This window comes from Pituophis catenifer, unplaced genomic scaffold (genome assembly GCF_029215685.1).
Source record: "Pituophis catenifer annectens isolate HBS135680 unplaced genomic scaffold, rPitCat1.0.hap2 SCAF_6, whole genome shotgun sequence".
NCBI classification, from domain to species: Eukaryota; Metazoa; Chordata; class Lepidosauria; order Squamata; family Colubridae; genus Pituophis; species Pituophis catenifer.
This window is the reverse complement of record NW_027256886.1, coordinates 59,007,202-59,032,735: the sequence shown is the minus strand read 5'-3', so window position 1 is coordinate 59,032,735 and position 25,534 is coordinate 59,007,202. Positions and strand designations below refer to the sequence as shown.

General features: G+C 39.2%; 1 protein-coding gene across 1 annotated transcript in view; it reads right to left on the bottom strand.

The window, feature by feature from the left end:
- The window catches only part of DOCK1 (dedicator of cytokinesis 1), a 437,647-nt gene extending 412,483 nt beyond the window's left edge, over positions 1-25,164 (bottom strand). The window contains exon 1 of the mRNA XM_070945964.1: positions 24,840-25,164. Coding sequence (XP_070802065.1) covers positions 24,840-25,164 — 325 coding nt within the window. The remainder of the gene's footprint in view (positions 1-24,839) is intronic.
- Between the last annotated feature and the right edge of the window lie 370 nt (positions 25,165-25,534).

The window sequence follows — 25,534 nt, the reverse complement described above, 5'->3', positions numbered from 1 at the left end:
TCCGTAAAGAACAAACTTCTTTTGCTAGAATTGGGCAGAAAAACATTTGGTATAAGAAGCGCTGATAGGTGCTGTGTGTACACCTGTGCAAACTTCAAACCATTTTTTCTCCTTTGAACCTCAACTGTTGCACAGTCTAGTACAATGATGGCAAACCTCTGACATGTATGTGAAAGGTGGCATACCTTAATGTTTTAGATGACAAGCCAGTGTTCAGCAATACCCAACAACTATTCCCCAAAACATCACCCTGTTATTTCATCATTTTCAGAAGTCACACAAGAATGAGGTGTGCTCTGGACTCTTCAAAGTCGCATAAAACTCATACAAGAAGGCTAAGTTCTCTACAGCCTCTGAAAACTGTGTGAGAATGGGATGTACTTTTGCACAATTTTCAGCGGCTGCAGAGGCCACAAAAGAGCATTCTCCAAAGTCACCTCAAGAATGAAGGCCTCATGTGATCCGGATCAGCCTCAGATAGGCCACAGGGGCCTTTAAACAGAAAGAGAAGAGTGTCTAAAGGTATTGGTACAGCAGAGGCTATGAAGTGCTGTTCACAGGCAATAGCACTGTTCCCCAAGGCTCACACTTCTTGGGGATGACACAAGGTGGCCTTTTTGAGTGGCAGTAGGGCTCAGGTCAAGGACCAGGCCTTTATTTAAGGCCAAGCTTTGGCATTGCGGTTGAGTATTGCTGTTCAGGGTCGCCTATATAGGGACAAGATAGGGCATTGTTTCTCTTTTGTTCAGGGTGACATACCAGCAGAGTCAAAGTAGGCATTTTCTGGTTTTTTGAAATGCCAGGCTGCAAAGATTCACCTTTGATTCACCAGGCTGGCCTAATCCTATACTGTATAATCCACTTGTATATGCTTCAGACATCTAATTTGGTAAGAGGCACTATTTTTATTCTTCACCTTCTGTTAGCAGACTTTTTTCTTAAAGCAAGATTGTTTAAGGACCCTGAGGCAGTGGCAAACAGACTTTACCCTAACACAAGCTTCTGTGCCTAAAAAAAAGAAATTAACCCAACTCTTCAAATCTCAACATTTTTATTTTAATGAAAAGCTAAATTACCACTTAACAATGAGGGTCCCTCACCCTTTTCATTCTCAACTGCCTCCAGTTTTACATCATATAGTCAAATCACAGGGGGAGGGAAACTATCTGCACGGAGATAAAACTAGTTATTTAGCAACTCTGAAAGCTGTGGGCTACTATGCTATACTTGCAGTGATAGCAGACAATTAAAATGTAATGACTAGAATTTGCAAATGTTTTAAAATGTCTTTGTAATATTGTTTTAAGTGTCAGGCCACTTTCAAATGACTTAGATCCTAGTGTGCATCCAGAGTGGGAAATGTGTCTTCAGCTCACACATGTATAGAGTTGTTGGTTAAGGGGCAATACTTTTTGGAGGCAATAGCTGCAATCAAGCATTTTCTGTAGCTCGGAATAAGACTTCTCCATTTCTCAACTTGCAATTTGTCCCAGACTTCTTGTGCAAATTGTTTCAGTTGCCTTCAGTTTGATGGGCTCCTTCTCCCACCTGTAAGTTTCACCGCTTTCCATAAATTTTTTGTTATACTGACATCAGGATTCATGGCAGGCTCTTTCAGAATAGTTCAATGTTTACTTTTCACCATTTTGGTTCTCTTGGATATATATTGTGTATTATTATCCTGATGGAAGACCCTTGCCCTGCAACTGAGGCATATTGGGCATTATGTTTCACTTCAGAACATCTTGATAGTCTTCTGATTTTATTGTGCCCATACAGATTCAAGGCACCTGATTCTGGAGGCAGCAAAGCAATGGCATTACATTATAGAGCCTCTTCCATGTTGTAAGGATTTTCTTTAAACTATTGGTTTTTATTTTGTGAACATAGAGCAAGTGTGACTTATCAACAAGTTCTAGTTTTGTTTCATCTGTCCAGATATAGTCTCCCAGAAGGACTGCTGCTTGCCAACATATATTCTAGTAAACTCCAATCTGGGTTTTTTGTGTCTGTATTTCAGAAGTGGGATCTTCTACCGTGGAAGCCATTTTCAGTAAGACAGTGATGTATGGTACAACTTGATATTGTTGTACCTTGATTTTGGAGGTCAGCCAGGATCTTTATTGAAGCTTTGTTTTTGTTTTTCATTTTTCCACCATTCAAACTTTCTTCCTGTTCTGTCTGGGGTTAATTTTCCTCTTGTGGCCACATCCAGGCTGGCTATGGTCTTTTAATAACATTAGCGACTGTGGTCACAGGAACATGAAGCTTTAGGGAAATGGTAACAGCAAAGGCTACAAAAGGCCTTCTTCCTTTCCTCTTCAGACAATTCTCTGCTGTTCCTTCTCTTATCTATATTCACTGTACTGAATGCAATGACAGAAAATGCCTGAGTGAGGTACTTTATTCCATTCAAATAGGCTGAGTGACTGATAATGCGATTAAAGACACTTGTGATACTAATTAATGTAAACAGTATGCTTGAGAGAACAATGAAATCCAATAAAGTTTTTGAACATCTAACTGTTACCAATAATTACATCCATGCCATTTCAATTTGTTTTATTATTTACAAGAATATGTTAAGTCATACATCAAAACAAAATGTCTGCTTTATGGACTATGAAATAAAAAAAATGATGACTGCCATTTGCTTGTATCGGTTTCAACTTATTTCACAGCAAATTGGGAATCTTTGGGGGAAAAGTAGAAAGGTAAATACTTGTAGCTGTGTCTATATTTTAGATATTACTAGTATGACATATTTTATCATGCAACCTTTCAAATTCGCTGGGATTACAGTTCCCAGAATTCTCAGCCAGTGGTCCAACATTTCAATGGGAGAATATAAAAGAGGGTTTATAATTTCAAATTCAAAACAAAATCACAACCAAATCACAAATCTGCAATAATTTCTAATTTTAAATACCATTTCAAGTCTTTTATCAAACTTCCTCTCCCTCTGCTTTAATGTGTTCTATTCAAAGCAGAATTAAATCAGGATAAGTGTAGCCAAAGTAGCCTATACAGGATAAACTACTAAGTTATTTTGTGAATTGATTGTATCAATATATCAAGAAAACATTTCTTTTAGTAACCAATATTACCTAATACATAGAATGTGAGTTTGGAAATTTTAGAAATAATGTTTCAAAATAAGAAACATTGTTCTTATTACCTCAGTTTCCCATTTGTAATCCACAGGGTCATTAGGGACATAGTTATCAAACCACTGTAAAGTCTTAACACAGCTCTATCAAACTTCATGCAGTTATAGAGAGAAAAATAGATTATGATGTTGCTGCCAGCGAATGGAAAAAGCGAACTGCTCTCTAGAAAAGGTCGTAGAATCGATCACTTGAAATTTACAGACACATCAATACAATGTTACAACAGGGAGATTTTCTTGAAAACTTTCAAACCATCTTGTCCTCCCAAGTAATAGCTGTGAAAATTGCTACAAAAATATGAATAAACTACATCACCAGCTGGCAAATAAGAGGGCATGCAGTATAATTGCTTATGTTTTTATAAAGCCAAGCAGTGGCGGAATGTTTCCTAAAAGTTATACAAAAAACATAAACTTTAACCAGCTAGATGCCATTGCCGCTTTGTAGATCTAGTAGCACAGCTAATTCAGTAAATAGCTAACTCAAACACAAACTGCACAAACAGACAAAAACTGGGTTGTATTCATTAGCATTCTACTCACAGTAACAGAAACATCAATATAACTGCTTTTTTCAGTGCACTGCATGGCACATAAGAAGCAATATCACAGGGTTTTTCAACTGCTTCAATGCCATGCTGAATCATTTTGATTAGCACAAAATCTTGCCAAAGCATTTTGCTTAAGTATCTTAACCAATATGCGGTTTATGACTGATAGTATATAAAATATGGCAGTTCTCAAGGGAAATTATCAGTAGTTAACAAGAACATTACAGGTTTGCTGAGAAATACATGACATATAAGACAATCAGAATGGGCACATAAATAAAACTCTACCAATATTGTAGTTTAATTGCTCCCACCTCAACAAATAGTACAGAATAAGCAAAAATAAAGAGTGAGCTTTTTTTCTCAAGTAAAAATACTTTGTGATTTGCAAAGAAATGTATCTTTATAACTATACAGAAAAGCCTAACTGAAAGAACACAACAAACACTTAAATTATTAAATAATGCCTTGATTTTGTACAGGCAGATCCATGGAGTTTTTTAAATGTATAAATTAACAAGATAATATCAACTGTGTACATTACGTATTAACTATGTAAGGGTATATGTGTGTAAATATACCATTTCATGGCATTTAAAAAAGAAGGAAGTGCGTATTTGATTTTTAAAATTTGTTTTATAAATTATTGCAGAACATTCTATTACAATTATAAATTAACAATATTCACAAGGAATTTTAGCTTCCAAGAAGAAAAATGGAAAATGTTTTCCTTAAGTCCTTCTCCTATGATATTCTTGAGTCACTACTTAATCTTTTTCTTACTGAACGAAATCATAAACTCAGTTTCTATCAGTGGCTGAATTAAGTGATATCTATTTTATCATCACAGGATTCAACATTCAGATTTTACTGAAGACAGGAACTAGGCCTAGGTTTTCAAATCTGAAATCTCTCTGGCTTCAAAGTAGGACAACAAAATTTCTAATAACTTCAATGAGACCTGCTGGACTGCAACATTAGAGATTTCTTTATATACAGTAAATATTAATGATACTTCTTTTGTAAAAATTGTTGGGTGTTTTGCAGTTGGCATATACCAATGGAAGGGAATTATATAGATTAGATATGGTGAAGGGTAAACTGTAGGGAAGGGTCATTGCTTAATATCAGAAGATAGAATATATGACTATTCACATAAGTGCACTCGGCAGGACAGATTAACAGCTCCAATTATAACTGTAATCAGTTTTAAAACTTTAATTAGGAAAGCAGGGGGAGAAAACTCCCTGGTGAGAGTTATATACATATCTTTTCTTTTTTAAATGACTAGCCAATCCAGTCTTCATTTCCCTATCTAGTATATATTTAATAACTACCAACTTCCATATTTGGTCACCATCTATGTATTTTTTAAAGTTCCAAGCATTCTAACAACAAAATCAGCTACGTCCATCTGGGCCAGCACTTTAACATATTTCCTGTTTTAAATTCCGTTGTGAGACAAGTATTTCTTTCATTTATTTGAACATTTATGATATTTCAATCATTGTGACTCTAAGTGGGTTCCAAGCAAAAACAATATTGTACAAAACCCCAATAATGATAAAACAAGTACAAATTAATTATCACTCTAATCATCCTAATAAGCATTAATCAAGCATATTCTTAATACCCTTAATCATCCCAAGTACAAAAACAAACAGCCTCAGTTGAACAATGAGAAAGACTGATGCTCAACAAAAAAGATCAACTTCAATTCTTCTTCCCACCCAAGTGCTCTGACTAACAAAAGTTATTTCAAATACAACTCCTAAAAAATATCTGTTCTTTTTCCTGCCACAAAATTGCCACAGCAGAGTGATTTATAAAAATGTTTCTGTAACAGGGAGTTAGGACCTTTGCTCCTGTGAGTAGACTTCCAATGTTCTACTCCTTCTATATTTTCACTTCAAGAAATCTAATTTAATCATTGCTCTCTCCTTACAGAAAAACCTGTTAAGATTACAAACAGGCTAGCCATGTACCTCTCTGTAGCAGCAAAGCAAGACATTTATAGCTAAACCATGGAAACCACACAGTGTTAACATGCTCAATATAGATTGAGGGAGGCGAAAACCTAAGCAAGACAGATTCTTGAGGAACAAATGTAGTTGAAAAAGCCTTCCATAATATTGTGATTTTAGGATATTTTTTCCAGGAGGGGGGCTGGCTTGTGACTAACAAAACAGGTCCATTAAATAATCAAGTGAAACTGAAGGCATTAAGTTAATGTTTAACAATAGTGAACTATATGTAAGTACAGGACAACTCATAATCTAAGTTTAAGAGTCTCAGCAACTATCTGTAAGCTAAAAGAACGCAACTAACATGACCATGGACACTGGGTCCCTTGGCTAGGAAATACAGATCAACGCCATCCCTAGAGTTTGACACAACTGGACAGGGGAAACCTTTACTTCTTTTTTAAAAAAACATTTAATTTATGAAATAATCCCTTGATTTTAGCACAGGCAGATCCATTTTTTTTACTTCTAATTAACAGATAATATAAACGGATTCTTTCTGATTATCTCCCCGCACCCCCACCCTGTTTATTATGGACTATGGTATAATGGAGTCAATAATTTACTGAAGAGATCCTGTCACATTATAATCCATATATTCCCCAGAATTTAGCATTTTGCCTCGGGGCAGCTGTCTATTATCTGAATACCAGCTGCTCTTAAATTAAATTTGTACATTATTTAAAAAGACATAAGTGCACATATGCATATAAAAGAATAATTCAATTGTTAAGAAACTATTATTGTGGTGACTAAGATAAATGGACAGATATTTAAAAATGTGCTTTTAATCCATTTTAAACCAGTCAATTTAATCCTTTCTAAGAGTTCTGGATAATGCTGAGAAACATGAGGAATTTGTGACCTGAATGAAAAGATGAATAATAATAATTAACAGCTTGTGCAGAGATCAGTCGTAGGCTATCACCTTGAAGGTTTATGAAAAACGTATTTCTGTATCATTCCCATCACAATGCAATGAACTATGTAATTTAAGAATCCACCAATCCTCTTCATTTAAATTATTCCTTTCTTTTTTTAACTGAAGCAAGATTGTCAAATACTGCAATTACTATAAGTAGAAATTATATGTACATAATAAAATGGCTATTTATTAATTTGAAACATACAGGTAATTCAAGCAAATCAATGGAACCAAAAAGGCCAGAAATGAAATCCTCTATGTAATTACCAAAGAAATATTGTATGAAAATGAATATTTATTTGATTTACTTGTTTCTATTCTGCTATAGCAGACCATTCTAATTAATCAGAGTTTATTATGAATCCTTATTGTTGTGATATATATATTGAATTTATATTCTGAAAGCTAGATGTGAAACTCAAATCAAATTCTTATGTTAAGTCTTACATAAATAAGGCCTTATTGAAGACCAAAACAATAATGAAAAAATCCAGAAATTACATGGTTTGGGGTATATGTAGGCACAGAATTCAAAAACTATATGGTACATCAATCTGAACTATGTTTTTTTACAAATTAATTACAGAATAGACCGCAATTGGTTGGATTTGCAGAACACACTAAAATAAAACCAAACAAATCATATTATGGCTTAGTACAACCACGAATCCAGTCTAGACATGGCTACGAAGGAGTCCATTTTCTCTCTTCCTTCCTTAGAGATAATTAAAGCATTTGAATTGACCTAAGCTTAAAACTATCATTATAATTAACTAGGTGCCCTCAAGATTAGTGCAACTTCGGAGACTATATGGACAATATTCATTATCCTAATTAATTAACATGAGATTGTATTTATTTATTAGATTTATATCCCACGTTTTCATATATCCCATGAGTTCAAGGTAGTATACATAATGCTCCTATTTTTTTCTATAACCACCTTGTGAGGTGTGCTCATTCAAAGAAGGAATGCTTAATGTCCAATCCACCAAAAGGCAGGGGAGGGGTTGCAGAGGCTGTGCTCCTTTGTTTTAGACCTTTTGCTTTAGAATAAATTTTCCCTGAATAGTTGTTGTACTTTCTCATTGCTCATATTTAGGGAGGCTATAAAATCACTATTATTCAACAGATCATTTTGTCTCTGACCATAGCTAACTGGTGCAATATTATTTATCATTTGGTTAATAATAGTATTTTTATTGTTTTGCAGGTAGCCCCAACTATAAGAATAAATTCCATTCCTAAGGTCTGCTCTTCAGTTGAATTTTTATGTAAGCTAGAACAGTATTACTCTATTGTATGATAGTGCATAAGTAGTATTGTGTAATGAACTGTTGTGTATTCAACTTGAAATTTGCTACAAAAGCTTCCATTTTTAACTATGGGTCATTTTTAAACTAGGGTGTGCTTAACTCAGGAACTTACTACATTATAATTTTTTTTAATCATCAGGAATAGTGAAATATAGAAACATGTATATGTAGACCTTGACTTACAACTATTCATTCAGCAATTATTACAGAGTTGCTGAATGAAGGGACATACAACCAGTCCCCTAAAATACAGCCATTGCAACAGCCCTGGGTCACATGATCAAAATTCAGGCACTTGGCAACCAGCCAGCACTCACAACTGCAGGGCACTTCAACTTCTCCACCCACCTATCTTCTCCCACCATGCGCTCCATGGCCTTTGTCATCCTACTGATCTTTGCTGCTGACCCAGCATGCCTACCTTGGCCCTTTTCAAGGCAGCTGCTGACTGCATGAGGCTTTCTTCCCAAGACCCAGCACACTGGTTTCCTTGCACGGCCTGTGGAAGATGGCCTCACAGCCAGAAGCTGCCTTCTAAAGGGCCAGGGCAGGCACATATTGACAGCAATGGGAGCAAGAAGACAGCAAAGATCTCTACTAATGCTACTAATATAATATTAACCTTGAAGAAGGAAAAGTACAAAGAATAACAAATGCATGCTTTCACAATTACTGCATTTCTGTAATTGTCATATATACACAGGTAAGTCATATTATGTTTTACAAAGAGACAAAAATGTCTCACAAAACAGAATATTGGGGCATATTTGCTTGGCAGGCTTTAATAAGAATTTTATCACATTAGTATGGTTATGTTGTTTTTGGAGTCTTTGATGGTACTCATCCTGTTAAGAAACAATGCATTTCCCCCATTAAAACAATTTTTGGCTCATCTATATTCCTGCATGAAATACTCCAGGATATGAAGCTGAGTCACCCTTACAACTGCATTTTGCGATAATATTTATAAAATGAATTACAATGCTTTTTGTTCCAAGGCAGTAATTTTCCTTTATATCTACAATGAACATTCAGGGTGATTTATAAATCTAACCCTAAAGATTGGTTTCACAGAAGGAAAACAGCTTTTCAGGAACATTTATACACCATACAGTGTCACACTGACAACAAAGCGTTACAGATATGGAAAATAAGTTATTGAGATACATATCACAAGCAGTAACTCTTTTGAACTGAAGAGATTAGAAAAAAAACAGTCTTGCATAGGAATGTATAGCTCAAAAGAAAAGACTCAACTCTTTTCTTTTGCTCAACTCTTAAAACTGCCATATAAATTTTAAAAAAACAATGAATATATTCAAAGATTTATATACAGAAGTTCTGCTACAAAATGATACTCCTACTTTAAGTTAGATATACACTTAAAAGATTAAGATTGCAAATGAATTGACTTTAAATCATAGCTTTCGAGTGAATTAAAGTAAGTACAATCTATTATGTGGGGATATAAAATCAGCACTTGACTAATTGACAAGCTAATCCATGATATCAGACTAGCGGAGAAGTATGGATTATTCTTACAGATAGCTAAGTAACATAAGAGAATATATAACATTTAGAAGCAGGCTTTTATCTACAAAACAAGATTATGGCTATGACTGTAGTAGTGATACACTATCAATTACTGATACATTAATTCACACTAATTTCTTCAATGTGGTAACATGGATACAGTTTCATAGATTACTAGCATTGCAAATTGGAAGAATGCTATAGACCGTTTCTCTGGACCTCAGCAAAGCCTTTAACATAAAATGGTAATGCATGGGCAATCTAGTACTTATATGTTTGCCAAAAGGTGAAAAATAGCAAGTACAGAGTGAATATACAGTATATATAGCCTTTAAATGGTCTCTCAGTCTGGTTCAGTAGGAATCACAATCATGGGAAAGACTGCTGACCTGACAGTTGTGCAGAAAACCATCACTGACACCCTCCATAAGGAGGGAAAGCCTCAAAAGGTAATTGCAAAAAAAGTTGGATGTCCCCAAAGTGCTGTATCAAAGCACATTAATAGAAAGTTATGTGGAAGGGAAAAGTGTGGAAGAAAAAGGTGCACAAGCAGCAGGGATGACCGCAGCCTGGAGAGGATTGTCAAGAAAAGGCCATTCAAAAGTGTTGGGGACATTCACAAGGAGTGGACTGAGGCTGGAGTCAGTGCATCAAGAGCCACCACACACAGACGGATCCTGGACATGGGCTTCAAATGTCGTATTCCTCTTGTCAAGCCGCTCCTGAACAACAAACAACGTCAGAAGCGTCTTACCTGGGCTAAAGAAAAAAAGAACTGGTCTGTTGCTCAGTTGTCCAAAGTCCTCTTTTCTGATGAGAGCAACTTTTGCATCTCATTTGGAAACCAAGGACCCAGAGTCTGGAGGAAGAATGGAGAGGCACACACTGCAAGATGCTTGAAGTCCAGTGTGTGGTCCACAGTCTGTGTTGATTTGGGGAGCCATGTCATCTGCTGGTGTTGGTCCGCTTTGCTTCATTAAGTCCAGGGTCAACGCAGATGTCTACCAGGAGATTTTGGAGCACTTCATGCTTCCTTCCGCAGCATTTCTCCTGCAGTGTCCCAGCCCCAACTCACTTCTTACACTGACTTCCTCAGTTCAGACGAATCTGTTCCTTCTATTGTGACACCAGTTAAAGGGAAAAGACTGTCTTTCTGCTGCCCAGAAGTACAATGGATGCTTCAAAAAGAGATCTTTTGGAGCCAGAGAGGTAAAGGAGGGAAATTTTATGCCAACATTCAAAGTGCAGGGGCAGGTCTACCACAGGATAGTGAATATTATGGCGGGGCCCCAGCAGCAGCCTTCATTTCTCCAGATATACTTTGTTGGTGATGATGACAATGAGTTTGTCAAGACCATGGGGATGCTACAATGGTCATAAGTGTGAAAAATGGTCATAAGTAGTGAAGCATGGGTATCCAGCTAGTACAGTATATATACATACATACTTATCTATGATAAATGTATATGTATGATAAATGTCTCCATGATAAATGTTTGGAGATTCACTGGAAAAAATCTGATAGGCTCTTATCCCAATCAAAGGAGAATGCTAGCCAGTTACTCCAGAATTATGCTGAGCTGTTTACAGCTCAGCTCAGATTTAGTCATATGATCAGCTGTTGCTCAGATCAATCATATTATTCTATACTGCCATTTTCATATATGTGATTCAATGGAAGCCAGATGACCACCATTGGAATCCTTCAATGAATAGATAAATTTCCCTAATGTCTAAATTAGTTAATAAACTTACGATCAATAAGTTAATATGTATTGTCAAGAGCTGATGTATTGGCAAGTCTGGAAGGGTGTACAAGGGGTGTCACACAAGTCAGGGAGGTGCAAGGGTTGCCACACAGGTCAAAAAGAATGCATGGGATGCAGAAGAGATGTCACACAGGTCGGCATGGGAGCACAGGGGTACACAAATGGTTGGCATGACATGAGCACAGAGTGGCAGAAGAAGTTGTGCATGTGAAAGAAGCATACCTGATCAACTTGCAACATTTCCTACTGGCTTCCTCATTCCCTACTGGCTTTCCTACTAACTTGTGGGAAACTGTCAGAGAAAACTGGAAATGCAGATCACATGACTGCCGCTGACTACAGCAGCACAGTGGCACTGAAAGCAGCCATAATAAATTTCATTCCCGTGGAAATAATGAATCCTGGCATTCTGTATGTTTGTCCATTTGAGGTACTTGGGTCAATAATTATTGCCATATGATACACCATTTGGCGAGGTTAGGTGAATCAAAAACTGGAATTAAGTTTGCCGGGAGAAATATCAACAACCTCAGATATGCAGATGATACCACTCTAATGGCAGAAAGTGAAAAGGAACTAAAGAGCCTAAAGAGCGGGTGAAGGAGAGTGCAAAAGTTGGCTTGAAACTCAACACTAAGAAAACTAAGATCATGGCATCCGGCCCTCTCAATTCCTGGAAAAAAGATGGGGAAGAAATGGAGATTGTATTTTCCTGGCCTCCAAGATCACTGTAGATGGGGACTGCAGCCAAGAAATTAAAAGACGCTTGCTCCTGGGGAGGAAAGCTATGGCAAATCTAGACAGCATACAGCACAGAAGTGGAGACATCACCCTGTCAACAAAAGTACGTATAGTCAAGGCTATGGTTTTCCCAGTTGCAATGTATGGCTGTGAAAGTTGGACCATAAGGAAAACTGAGTGCCAAAGAATTGAGGCCTTTGAACTATGGTGCTGGAGAAGACTCCTGCAAGCCCCTTGGACTGAAAGGCGATCAAACCAATCAGGCCTAGAGCGGATCAACCCTGACTGCTCTTTAGAAGGCCAGATCCTGGAGATGAAACTCAAATACTTTGGCCGCCTAATGAGAAGGAAGGACTCACTGGAGAAGAGCCTAATGCTGGGAAAGATTGAGGGCAAAAGAAGAAGGGGACAACAGAGAATGAGGTGGCTGGATGGAGTCACTGAAGCAGTAGGCGTGAGCTTAAATGGATTCCAGAGGATGGTAGAGGACAGGAGGAATGTTATCCATGGGGTCACAATGGGTCGGATACGACTTTGCAACTAACAAACATTACCAGCACAACCCTATATACCTTTACACAGAAGTAAGTCTTTCTGAGTCACTCTTAAAAAAAAAAATCCAGTGAGGCAGAAAACAGATTTCAAAACGATCAGTTGCAGGAAAATGATGTCTATATTCACTTCGTTCTTCTCCCTTCTGTTAGCAACAATACGTTTATTTTCAACTCCCACACCCTTGAAATTCATTAGAGGCATGCCACATTGTTGGACATGATCATCATTCACAGCTATTGTAAAGAAAAAAAACTATTATAATGAGTGCTACTTTTTTCAAGATCACTGGACAATAGACAAAATTTCCATTACAATAAAAGAATAAACACTGAACTATTCTGTTGCAAGCTTAACATTGTTTTTAAGTGAAACAATCCAACTGTACTTAGTTTTAATGACAAATTATTCAAATTTCATACAGCTAAATTTTCTTTCTTTTTCTAAAGCATGGTACATGCTTTCAATTGCTCTCAATTCATATCCAAAAAAATGATCCTACTGAAACTCTGATATTATTTTAAAGCATAGTATATATCACACAATCTATATCCAATAAAAATGATGCTACTGAAATTCTGATATTATTTTATGCCGGACTTTAATATTTCTGTCCTTCTCTCCCATGTCTATTCCCCATATATATTCAATTTAAAAAATCTACTTAAACTCAGGACCTGATTGAATAAAACAATAACGTTGTCCAAATATTTTTATACAACATTGTAGAATCCTAGGATTGGAAAGAGATCTTGGAGGACTTTTGGTCCAATGCCCTACCCAGGGCTGGAATCCTCACATCATCCCAAATGACTCTCCAACAAAGTCTCTTTGAAATCTTCCAGTTACAGAGCATCACCAATTCCAGGAGACAGGCTGTTCCACTGCTTAATAGTTCTTGCTGTCAGGAAATTATTCCTTATTTAGAGTTTGGAGCTCTTTCTGTAAAGCTGCTGCCCACTGGTTCTATCCTCGAGCACTACAGAGAACAAATCTACATTCTCTTCTCTGTGACAGTCATTCAAGTATGGAAGATTGCTATTATGTCTCCCCTTAGCCTTTTCTTCTTTAGCTAAACATAACTACTTCCTTTAACGATTCTTCACAGGTTTCAGCCTCCAAGCTTTTAGAGAACCACAGAGATAACCTTTGATAAACAAAGTAGTGGTAGTGGTTAGCAAAATATGAATTAAGGCAATGAAAGAAAGAAGACATTAGTGGGAAAAAAACAAAGTGACCCCACTTTGACTTTCTTTCATACAAGAGAAGGAAAGAGAAATGCTGTGATGTTTTTAAGATTCTGTTACTCTAGCCCAGTGGTTGGCAAACCTCAACCTTAACTATAAATTTTTGTACAGGTACCGTGTTTTCCCAAAAATATGACCTATTCAAAAAGTAAGGCCTAGCCCAATCTTTTTTGGGGGGGTAATATACACCCTACCCCAAAAATAAGCCCTAGTGAAGGGGGTAGGCATGGCCACCACAGGAGGCAGCCCTTCCCTTCCACGGTCATCTCATGGCTGACCAGTGGATCAGCTGATCCAGCGAGGGCTGGGATTTCTGTCTCTCCAGCGCACTCTTGCTAGCCCCAGCCCTGGCCATGGCGCCAGGCAACCTTGTGGCTATGGAGCAGGCAGTGACCACGGTTTGAAAGGGTTTCCTCTGCACCGTTTCTCTTCTCTGCTCCACCCACCTGCCTACCACACCTGGGCCTGCCGGACACTATCCACCCCAAACCAAGCAGCAGGGAAGCTTCAGGACATTGCCCTTCTAGCACCCGCCGCCCTGGCAAAGGCGAAGCTGAAGCAGTTCAATCAATTAATTCCAACGTCTCACAAGAAATTTCTTTTTATGGTAGTCCCACAAACTTGTCTCCCTGCACACAACAGTGAGAAATGCGACGGAGCTGAAAATCAAATACCGGTAGGCAAAAAAAGGCTTGGAGGAAGTGAGGGCACCTGGTGATGATGGGTGGGAAAAGATTTTCTGCCCAGAAAATCCTCATTTTTGACGGCTGACGCTGAAAGGCAGAGAAAGAGCTACCGCAAAGAAGCCAGTCGGTCTGGCAGTTGGGAATACCCTTTCTCTCCCACCCCACCCCTCCTCACCTGCCACCCCCCTCAATAAAGGGGGCAGGTGGCTACGTGAGGGGAAGGAAGCCCTGCCATGCCTGGCGAGGGAGAGAGAAGAGATGGCAAGAGGAGCCCCATCTTGCTCCATGTGTCTCGCTTCTTCCCCGCCCCACCCCTCGATAAATGGGGTGGGTGGCTAAACGAGGGGCAGTAAGCCCTGCCATGCCCAGCAAGGGAGGGAGTAGAGACAGCAAGAGGAGCCCTGTCTCGCTCCACGTGCCCCAATGAAAAGCAACAGCAGCCTGGCTGCTTCCCTTCTCTGCCCTCTCTGGGGCTAGAAGCCAACTGACAGGCACATGATCACTCGCTCGTTCATCCCTCTCTCTCTCCCTCTCCCCCTCACCAGCCGAGATCAACAGGCCAGATTCGGTAAGCTGAACGCGCCACCGCTGCCTGGGAGGAGAAGAATGTGAGAAATGGGCTCTCTCACAGTGTCTTCTCTCCCTCTTTTCCTCCCAGGCGGCGGCAGTGCAACCGGCTCACCAAATCTGGCCTGCTGATCTCGGCCAACAAGGGGGAGAGGGGGGGGATGAACGAGCGACTGACTCTTCTCCTCCTCCCACCCTTGTGACACCCTGGCTGGCTGTGGCTGAGCCGGGAGCGTGTCCACGCGCAGGGAGACCCTCCTCAAGCAAGTGCCAAAGCTCAGGAAAGGTGCACGCAGGGCAGGCAGCAGCTTGCTTAAGGGTCTCCCCACATATGCGCATGCTCCCGGCTCAGCCACAGCCGGCCAGGGTGTCACGAGAGTGGGAGGAGGAGGAGAGTGCAGGAGAGAAGCTGCCCTGTACCTGCCTTTGAGCCACATTTGCACGTAAGGCAGCCTTTGCTTCCTGCCGCTTCGTGCTGGAGTTTGCACCCTCCACACTCGGCCGAAGAGCTGCCGGGGGTGGGGGATGAAACACCAAGGTGATGACCAGAGCATTAGTGCAGGAAAGAAGCCGCATCCTGTTAAGACCCTCCTAATCAAGCAGCTGCCCACCCCATGGATGGCTTTGCTGTGCTTTGGTGCTCGCTTGGGGAGGGTCATCCCGCCTGTAAACACACTCCCGGCTCAGCCACAGGCAACCAGGGCATCATGAGAGGAGGGGGAGGAGAAAGATGGTAACCCGAAGGAAGGGAGAAAGACAGAGAGAGAGAGAGAGAGAGATGGGGGGAGAGAGAGAGACAGAGACACATACAGAGTGATACATAGAGGGGGTGAGAGGGGAAGACAGGGAGAGATACAGAGAGAGAGACATGAGGGGAGAGAGGGGGAGATAGGGAGAGGGGAGAGAGACAGAATGGTTTTGTGGCTGGGTAGGCATGGCTAGGGGGGGTCATGTGACTGGGTGAGTGACATCGAGTTGGCCACGCCCACCCAGGTTTTGCGGCTCCGGTGTGTCTTCCATTTGTTTTAAAATAGACCATTTCATTTCTCAATTTCTTAGAGGGATCATTATGCAATTATACCAGTCTCATTAAATACCTTTCTTCCCTTTTTTTTTCTGTGGGAAATGGGTCCAAGTGGCTCTTTGAGTGTTTAAGGTTGCCGACCCCTGGTCTAGATGTTCAACATCCACAGCATTCTCTTGTCTATTAATGTATTCACTTTGTCTACTAATAAACTCACTTTGACAAAAAGCCATAACAAAAAAAAAAAAGATTAGTCTGGCACAACCTATTCTTAAGAAACTCATGCCAGCTTCTAGTTTGTTTGTCCCTTGTTTCTCTCTAAGGGCTTGCAAACCCACTGTTTAATTATCTTTTCTAGTATTTTTCCAGGTACCAACATCAAGCTGACTGATTTGCAATTTCCTGTTTTTTCCCCTTTTTAAAAGACTGAAAGCCAACTCTTCTACCCCTTCTCCAGTATCCAGAAATAGTTCTCAAAATATTACACTTAATAATTTTGAGATCAAACCACTTCCTTGCCTATTTTCATCTGCATTTCTTTTCTGCTCATTATGACACAGTTTCTGACAGATTGGACCACTTTTCCTTCAGCAAAAAGACTGATGCAAAATAGAAATTAAGCAATTCAGTCTTCTCCCTGTTGTCCATCACCATATTGCTATCTTCTCCAGCCAGTATACCAAGATCTTCCTATTGTTTCACACCTAAACAAATAAACTGTTTTGTTATTTTTGGCATTCATTGAAAGCCTCATCTTATTCTGAGCCATAGTTTTCCAGATCTTATCCTTATAGATTAGGGTTACTTCTTAATTTTCTTTTGTTGTATGCCTTCCATTTGTTTTAAAATAGACCATTTCATTTCTCAATTTCTTAGAGGGATCATTATGCAATTATACTAGTCTCATTAAATACCTTTCTTCCCTTTTCTCTTTAGTATTTATGTTTGGAACTTAATTATCTCATTTTTCAGGATGCCCACTCCCACCACACACACACACACACTATTTTTCCCCTCAGGATTTCAAGGTATTGAAACCTTCCTACTATCCAATTATTGAAGTCAGTTCTTTTGAAATGTAGAATACTTACCAGATTATATTCAGTTGTTTCTTTTGGGGAAAAAAATCCCTATATACTTCAGTACTATATTCCAACCATGAATTCCAGTTCACCTGATTTTAGCAATATTTGATTTGCCACCTTTTACCACAACCTGGAACTTTTTCTGTTGGTTCCCCCTACTCTGAACAGTAATGTAAAGGATCTAAATTCTTTAGTGTCACCCTTCTTAGGCTTGCCTGTTGCATCTCCTGAGGCATTTGTGAGCATTCCTTCCTTCTTACTACTTCCTTCCTGCTGTAAGGTTTACTGCCTTTGGCCTAATGCTTTGAGTATGGTTCTGAATATTGGTCTCCCGCCTCTTCCTGATTAAAGCCTGACTCTTTGTGAGATGCTGCCCACTCTGCATATAAAATAGTGGTTTACTATGGGATCCTTGTCTGCTCCTCTTTAATGCATTTCATTCAAATAAAGGCAAAAAAAATGGATTCTTTTTTCATTCTTGCAGATGGTACAGTGACTTGTTTATCTGGATTGACTGAAATGATTTTACACTAATAATCTGGAATTCCACATTAAATACCTAACTAACTCATATTCAAATTTTACCATAAAAGACACTAATAATACAGCAATTCTCCCATGTCAAAGAATCATGACAAGTATAACAACAAAGTGTTATTTTAAATCAAGAATCTCTTTCTGGGATTTAAATGATTTATAGAACAGAAATTATGTATATACACTATAGCATCAGGGCAAAATGCTCCATATACAATTCTGAGATGCACAAATCATGCAGAATACCTCTTGTAAAGTAGAACAGACACTACTTGTAAATTATTTTGAATAAAAAGTTGTTTGTTTTATATGAGACTGGAGCCTCACATGTTCAGGACTAGGAAGAATATCCCAACTGAGATTACAATGACTGCCATGAAAACAGCCCTATAACATCCCCTACAATAAGAAGCAGTTTATCAATAAGCTTCCATGAATTCCATATTATAATTTCATATATATTAATTGTCCATCTGTCAAGATACATTGGTCTAATTCTTACTGTGCTAAGCCATGGTTTCTTTAATCAAATGTATTGAATAAATCACAATTATCTGCTTTTGCATAATACGCAAAGTCAAAATCAAACAAACCACATTATAGCTCAGGTATAAAACATGGTCCTGCTTTCCAACACTGCATACCTATGTAGTTTGGAAGTTGGATTGGCTTCAGACATCACACTATTGTTTGTTTTGGATTTAACACAGTGTCTTAACCCATCAAGTTGAGGTTTGTAAAGCACTAAATAACCCCTCCCTCTCACACACCCAATTCTATTTCTGAATTTTCCTATCACACTAAACAATATAACATTTTTAAAGAAAAAAACTCAACTGGTGGCATTCATACATGATGCTAAGCAATAACTCAGGATTTCCAAATCACAATGCCAAGCATACATATCATACTAAGTCAAAAACAAGCAAAACAATCACAGCAATAGCACCAAGTAATAGTGTTACAAGGAGTAATGCCCAATATATTGCACTGTCTTACTAAGATTTCATTCTACAAAGAAAATTTCTTTCTCATTTTCATACTAGTTAATTAGAATATATTTGGATATATATATTCTATTTGTTTCAGAAAGAACTTACATGCAAATGAATATAAACTGATTCAGGTATATTAAATGAAGTGAAAAATATTTCTTCAAAAACAGCATCACTGCAGAATATAAATTTCACAAATCTCTCACTTTTTCTATCAAACACTAATTAAATTTTAATAGAGAAGCTGTGAACATTATTGAATAGTCAAGACAAAAACATGAAAGGCTGTTAAAATATTCAATATATTTTGGAATATAATCTGTATCAACTACATGTGTCTGTCATCATAGAAATCAAGTCCAATTTAAGAGAATTTTGCATTAGAGCTGTGCAGTTTCCTCCAGATGCTGTGCAATCTGGGGAAAATACAACTGCTTTAATGGATTATAGACAGGTGCTATCTGTAGACTCCTGTATACTCCAAAGCACCCTTTTCTTTCATATACAAAGCATTGTGCACTGTACTCTCTCAATTCCAGATAATCCACCATCTTGTTTCTTGGATACCAGTGTACAAGTGGTGTTCATTTAATAACCATTTGTTCAATGATGGTTCAAACCTGCAACAGTGCCGAAAAAGTGGTAATTGTTTTTGGGCTAGCCCAGCCCAAATATGACATAGAACCAATTCAGCCAAAGTTCAGTTCTTTATTTGCTCACACCAGTAGACAGAATCTTGCCAGACTAAAACAATACTACTCTCACCCTAAAGACTATATCCTGGGAGATTCTAGGGAGTGGCTACCCTAACACTCTTCCTCTGTATCCGATCCAGCTCTAGGTGGGATAAAAGACTGTGTTGCCTTTTATCATCCCCTCCTCCTTGGAATGTGCTTCTTTCCTGGGAAACTGCAACTTCACCATAGTCCATCATACCACCTCCCCTTCCATAGCCACCATCCCTTACATCAGATTTCTAATTACAACAGTGTTCCTCGATCACATAATTGTGATTTGAAGCATTTTCTGCCAGCTTCAGTCAAGCAAAGTCAAAGGGGAAGTGGGCAGGGAGTCAGAAGTTGTGATCGTGTGAGGTCATCACTTAATGATCCATGCAGTTCTCACTTAACAACAGTAACCAGGGATTTCCAGGTCTGCAGTTGCTAAGTAGTGCAGTCATATAATGTCATACTTTAAGACTACCTTGCTTAGAGTTTGAAGGGATGATAGAAAATTTCACTCAACTTTTTTCTCCACAACACAAATGATTTTATGCACCTCAGTCATATATCCCCTCAATCACCTACTTTTCCAAGCAAGAATCTCAAATGTCCTTTTCTTATGGAAGAAAAAAAGACTGAGCCCTCTGATTATTTTTACTGCCTTGTTCTGTGTTGTTTCGAAGTCTATTTATATTTTTCAAATGTAGGAACAAGAACTATTTTTATATTACAAAGATGACATTTTGTATCAACTAACCCCTAAAATTAAATTTGCCTTTTTCACAACTGCCACGCCCCCCAGTTTACATCTTCACTATCCACTATTCCCCAAGATCTTTTTACTGGTTTGTGAGACAGCTCAAGCCCCATCAGTGTTTGTTTGTATCTAATGACCCAATATGAATAATGTTGCATTTATTTAAATTGAACCATATTTGTCTTTTGATCATTCTCCCACCTTAAAAAGATCTTTCTACAACTCCTCATAACCATTTGATTTTTGCAATACTGAGCTTAGTATCATCCATAAACTCAATAAGGTGACAGCTTATGTCTAACTCAAAATACCAATCACAATACAATTTCAACTGCATTTTAAAAAACTGAAAGATAGCTACAATCAAAATCTTGTTTGGAAGTATACTTATATTCCCAGGAAAAAATGACAACAGTAACCTGATAATTAACTACAGTTACCAGGGTAATCAATGTGTCTGATTAGTTACAATGTGCTCTCTAATGGGTCTATTGGCTCACAAAAATGTGGGACCCTTCGTTTTGCCTGATGAAGAATTCTCAGATACTCTAAAGGTGGCAGAATATTTTCTAAAAATATTGCTTCAAAATGAATTTTGGATAGATACTGTATACAAGCAATAAATACCACAAAAACCAAATCTGGTAGTATATGTACAAGTAAGTAAAATTTTCTGTCAATAATCAGAAAACAATGTCAGTGTATAACTAATTCTTTATTTAATCAAGTGAAAGCAGTAACAGACATCTGAACCTCAGAAATACTGAATTTAAATTGGATAATCAAGGTTCAGACCTAGCAATTACCAGCAGTTAGAGCATATGAAATGAAGCCTATGTTACTAGTATCCCTTAATCGTTCACAACCAAGAAGATAATAGGAGGAATGTACCAAGATAAATCAGAAACAGGAGTTCTTTAATGACATTATTTAGAGAACCAGCCGGTTCACAGATCATCAGGGTATCTTATTGCCTTATAACAATACTACATTACAAGCAGATGAATGTCTCCATCACTTAAAGTACAGGTAGTCTTCGACTTATCATAATTAGCACTTGAATTACCATCTCTAAAAAATGGAATTGTAAAGCAAGACATCACATGACTGCATTGCTTAGTAACAGCAATTCTGGCATTGGCATTAAGTAAATTCCACCAGTCGTTAGCTAAGACCCACTTCAAACCAAGCCTTTTGGGTCTCTCCCAGCCATGAGACTCAGTAAGGTAAGGGACTGCCTTCTCTTCAATCCCTCCCCCCCCATCTATTCCCCCATCTCTGCCCTTTTGGCCGTCCTGCATCCTGCCTTGTGGGACAGCAAGCAGCCCCAGAGCACATAGCTGTGTGTGTACTTGCCACATTGTGGCATAGGGGCTTCCTGGCACACTGCTGCTCTGGGGCTGCAAGAAGCCCCTAAGCTGCAGCACAAAACCCAGTCTTAGTCCATCCCAGCAGTGTGAAGGGGCTTCTTGGTACACCACAGCTCTGAGGCTGCAAGAAGCCCCTGAACCACAACTTAGAATGAAGCCCTTTGCCACATGAAATCCAGTCCCAAGAGTGCAGCCAGAGCCACAGCCAGCCTAGCCCAGCCGCTCTCTACACCCTGCGCTCCATCTGACCTTCTCCATCTTGTTGCTCCTGCTGTTGACTGAGTTGTGCCCAGCTTTACAAGGCAGATTCTGGCCACATGAGGCTCACTTTCCTCATGAAGAAACCACATGTATGACCTGGGGAAGAAAGTGTGTAGCCAGGACCTGCATGTGCAAGGGCTGGCATGTTTGGTCAGCAGCAGGAGCAACAAGATGGCAAAGTAGAGCTAGGATGGCAGGGGACAAAAGGGCATAGATGGGGGAGATAGGTGGGTGGTAAGGAGTTGAAGCTCCCAAGGTGAATTTTGATCACAATTGCTACGATGGCCATAACTCTGGGCCATTCTTCTGGTCAGAGAATTAAGAACTGAAGGTCATTCATAGTTTATTTAATCAAGTCAATATTTTGGGTTCACACAATAGAATGAACTATAGACTACTCACATGGACACATGGGTTCAAGGAAAAAAGTAGATTAAAATATGGGTAATAAGCTATGAAAGTACTTAAGAGGCAGCACTTGCACTTTGATACCAAGATGCATACATTCTTCAGAGGCCCCTGCCCATGCAGTTGGATAATTAAAGTATGTTTCCTGGTGCATATGAGCCATTCAATATAGTTTCACCTATCATATAGTAACAATGATGTAATTTGTTTCATCTAAACTTGACAAGAATACATTTTCCAAGTGTGGCTTATTCCATATAATGTGGGTTATCATAGCATGTGGGCCCATTTGCTCTTTGGTTTGCTTAATAATAATGTATTAAATAAACTATAGATGATTTACAAAGCATGTGATTGCATAAATAATACTTTAAATACAGCATGCACAATATTTTAAGTCAATTACTACCGTATAACCACAATTATTTTTAGGGTAATCAGATCTGTGCCTAGAACCATTAGACAGAGTTAGAATTTTCAAGGGGGGGGGGTTGCTCTATTAATTCTCTATTAGTTTGCAGTCCAGATCTCACAGCACTAATAATAGCTTAACTTGGTGAACCGGGTTAGAGAAAAGCAACAAATAGGGTTTATTCCTGCACAAGACAGGTATTGCATGAAACAAAACTACAAGTGATGCACTCTGAAAGTTTATTTAGCGTTATCTGCTATTTTTACTAATATAAATACTTAATACTATTGCATGATTTCATGTTCATTATTTCAATACTTTCCAACAGTCCTAATATGGATAAAATTAGATACTATACAGATAATGCATATTGTTAAAACAAGCACTAAACATCAGATTTTGAAGCTATTAATAGGATACAACAGCTATGTTTCTTTCCTACCATGGATTCATTCAAAATCCACACAAATAAAGCAGACATATGGCAGAGAAAGAAGGGGGAGGGGGGGAGAGAAGAGCCTGAGTAAGTGCAAATGTTTCATGAGAATAGAAGAATAAAGAATTTTGCACTTCTCTTTCCTCAACTCCAACATCCAATGCTGTTATTTTTCTACTTAGTTTGGAAAAAGCATCAGAAACTAAGAATAGCTTCTTTATTGGGTAGTTGAATATATCACAGGGGTGGGCACAATGTGCATCTCTTCAAAAGTTGGTAAGTATGGCAATAGTGAAAAATACTTTTAAAAATGTAGCACACTCACATCTAGAAAACCACAAACTATGCTCTCAAGGTATATTTGTTTTTTGTGAACGTAACTGTGATTTAATAAATTATCCAATATTCTGGATGCAACGCATTTATTAACTGCACAAATTGAAAATACATGTCGACCTAATTATTGCTCACTAGTTTGTTATTCAGACTACAAACAACAGTATACTGAAACCTGAAATAAATCAGGGTTGTAAACCTAAATTATTCAACAAACTATGGCTTAGTATGATCTATGCACACAGCTATGGGAATAATAATGTACTCTTGCACTGCCAGATTTAAAACTCTGCATCTGGCAAGTCCTTTCTTAAATGAAACATTCCTTCTTTTTTCACACCTAGCTGAAAATGGTACCTCTGATGTAATTTCTGATGTAACCGTCATCTTAATAGAAGATATCCATTTCATTCAGATTTATTATTTTATTTTCCCCATTACTTAAATCATGCAATAAATCAACTAAGGTTTCACTAATCTGGTAAGAATTTCAATTTTGTTTATTTCTGCATACCTATCCTCAAGACAATATAATTGCATGTTCATGACAACATTGAACACTAACAAGACAAGCTGAGTTCCTATAATGCAAGATATTAGTGTGTCCTGAAATGGGACTCAATTATAATTCCATCAGGAAATTTGCAGAGAAGAATATTTTTTAAAAAATTTCTGGCTCCATATTCAACTTAGGGGACCAATCACTAGCCAGATTTCCAGAAAAAAAGGAATATCCAACAGGGATTCATTCCTACTTGTGTATTCTATATCAAAGTAAGTCTGAGGAAGGAAGATTTAAAAAACAGTAGACACAAAATTTCCACTTCCTTTCTTTTGAAAGGAGAATTCAGCAGGTAATGGGAAAAGAGGGTGTTGGGAGATACTTGAGTCCTGTTCTGCAGGTTAGAAAAGTGCAGTTCAGTTGGACCTCGTTTCCCTAACGAAGTCGTGGAAGACATGGGGGCGTGTAAATTAAAAGCAACAAAAAGGGAAAATAACGAAAGGACTAAGATATCAAAGAAGAGATAACTCCAAACTTCGCTAGAAAGACTCGGAACGAAAGGAGATAGGAAATAGAAGCCTCTCTCGGCCGAGGAAATGTAAAGTGAAGCGAAACTAGAGCCCCTCAATCCCCACCTCCCAAACCCTCATTAGCGCGGGCCTTTTGAGAAGGGATGAAGCCGCTTTCTCTGGCCAGCCTCGACCCTTCCTCAAAAGCGCCCCAGTGAGGCGTCGGGTAGGAAAGGGATAAAGGACGAGTCACTTGCTCGTCAGGGGCGGAGAGGATTTCGCTTTGGCTGCGAGACCCGCTTCTCAGCCGCGCAGCCTCAACTTCTGAGGAAGTTCACCGGGAGCCGCACCAGGAGCGAAGGATCCCCGCGGAGGGGCGGGAGAGAGGAAAGGGAAAGCGCTCACCCACGCCGTATTTCTCTTCGCGCTTGGTGGGTATCCAACGCGTCATAGCTGAGGGGAGCCCGAGCCCGCCAGCCGTCGGGGAAAGCCGGGGAGGAGAGGCGGGGACTGACGCGGCGGCGCCGGCGACGCTGCTAAGCCGCCATTTTCCAGCCTCGATCGCGGCCGCCCCGGGACAAGGAGAAGAAGAAAGTTTGCAGGCAACGGAGCGGTCATGTGGTGCAGGCGGAGCCAGGGATTGGGAGGCCCTGCCTGGATAGGAAACCCAGGCGGTCGCTGCGGACGGGAAGGAGGTTCCCTCGGCGGCACCGTCACCGCCGTTAAGCATCCTTCCTCGGAGTGGCGGGGCCCGTTTCCCCTCCTCTTGAAAAGTCGCTTCCCTTCCTGAGAATGACACTTCCCGGTTCTGAAACCGCCCCGCGTTGCTTCACCTTTCCGTGCCTTTAGCCACAAGTAGCCGCGCTATCCTCTCCCAAGAGATTCATCTAAGTAAGGGCAGAGGGTCCCGGGAACCTAGGAAATAGGTTACACGGAAAATGAATCCTGTAGCCAGGAATATAGAGGGTTCCGTTGCTCCCCCAAAACCCTGCATGGAGAGAGTTCATGTAATGCAAGAGGCTGAGCCAGTAGAAAAAAGGAGTTGCTAGATGTGGTGTTAAGTTTTTTCAGCCAAATATCTTCAGGTGTACTTATTTTTT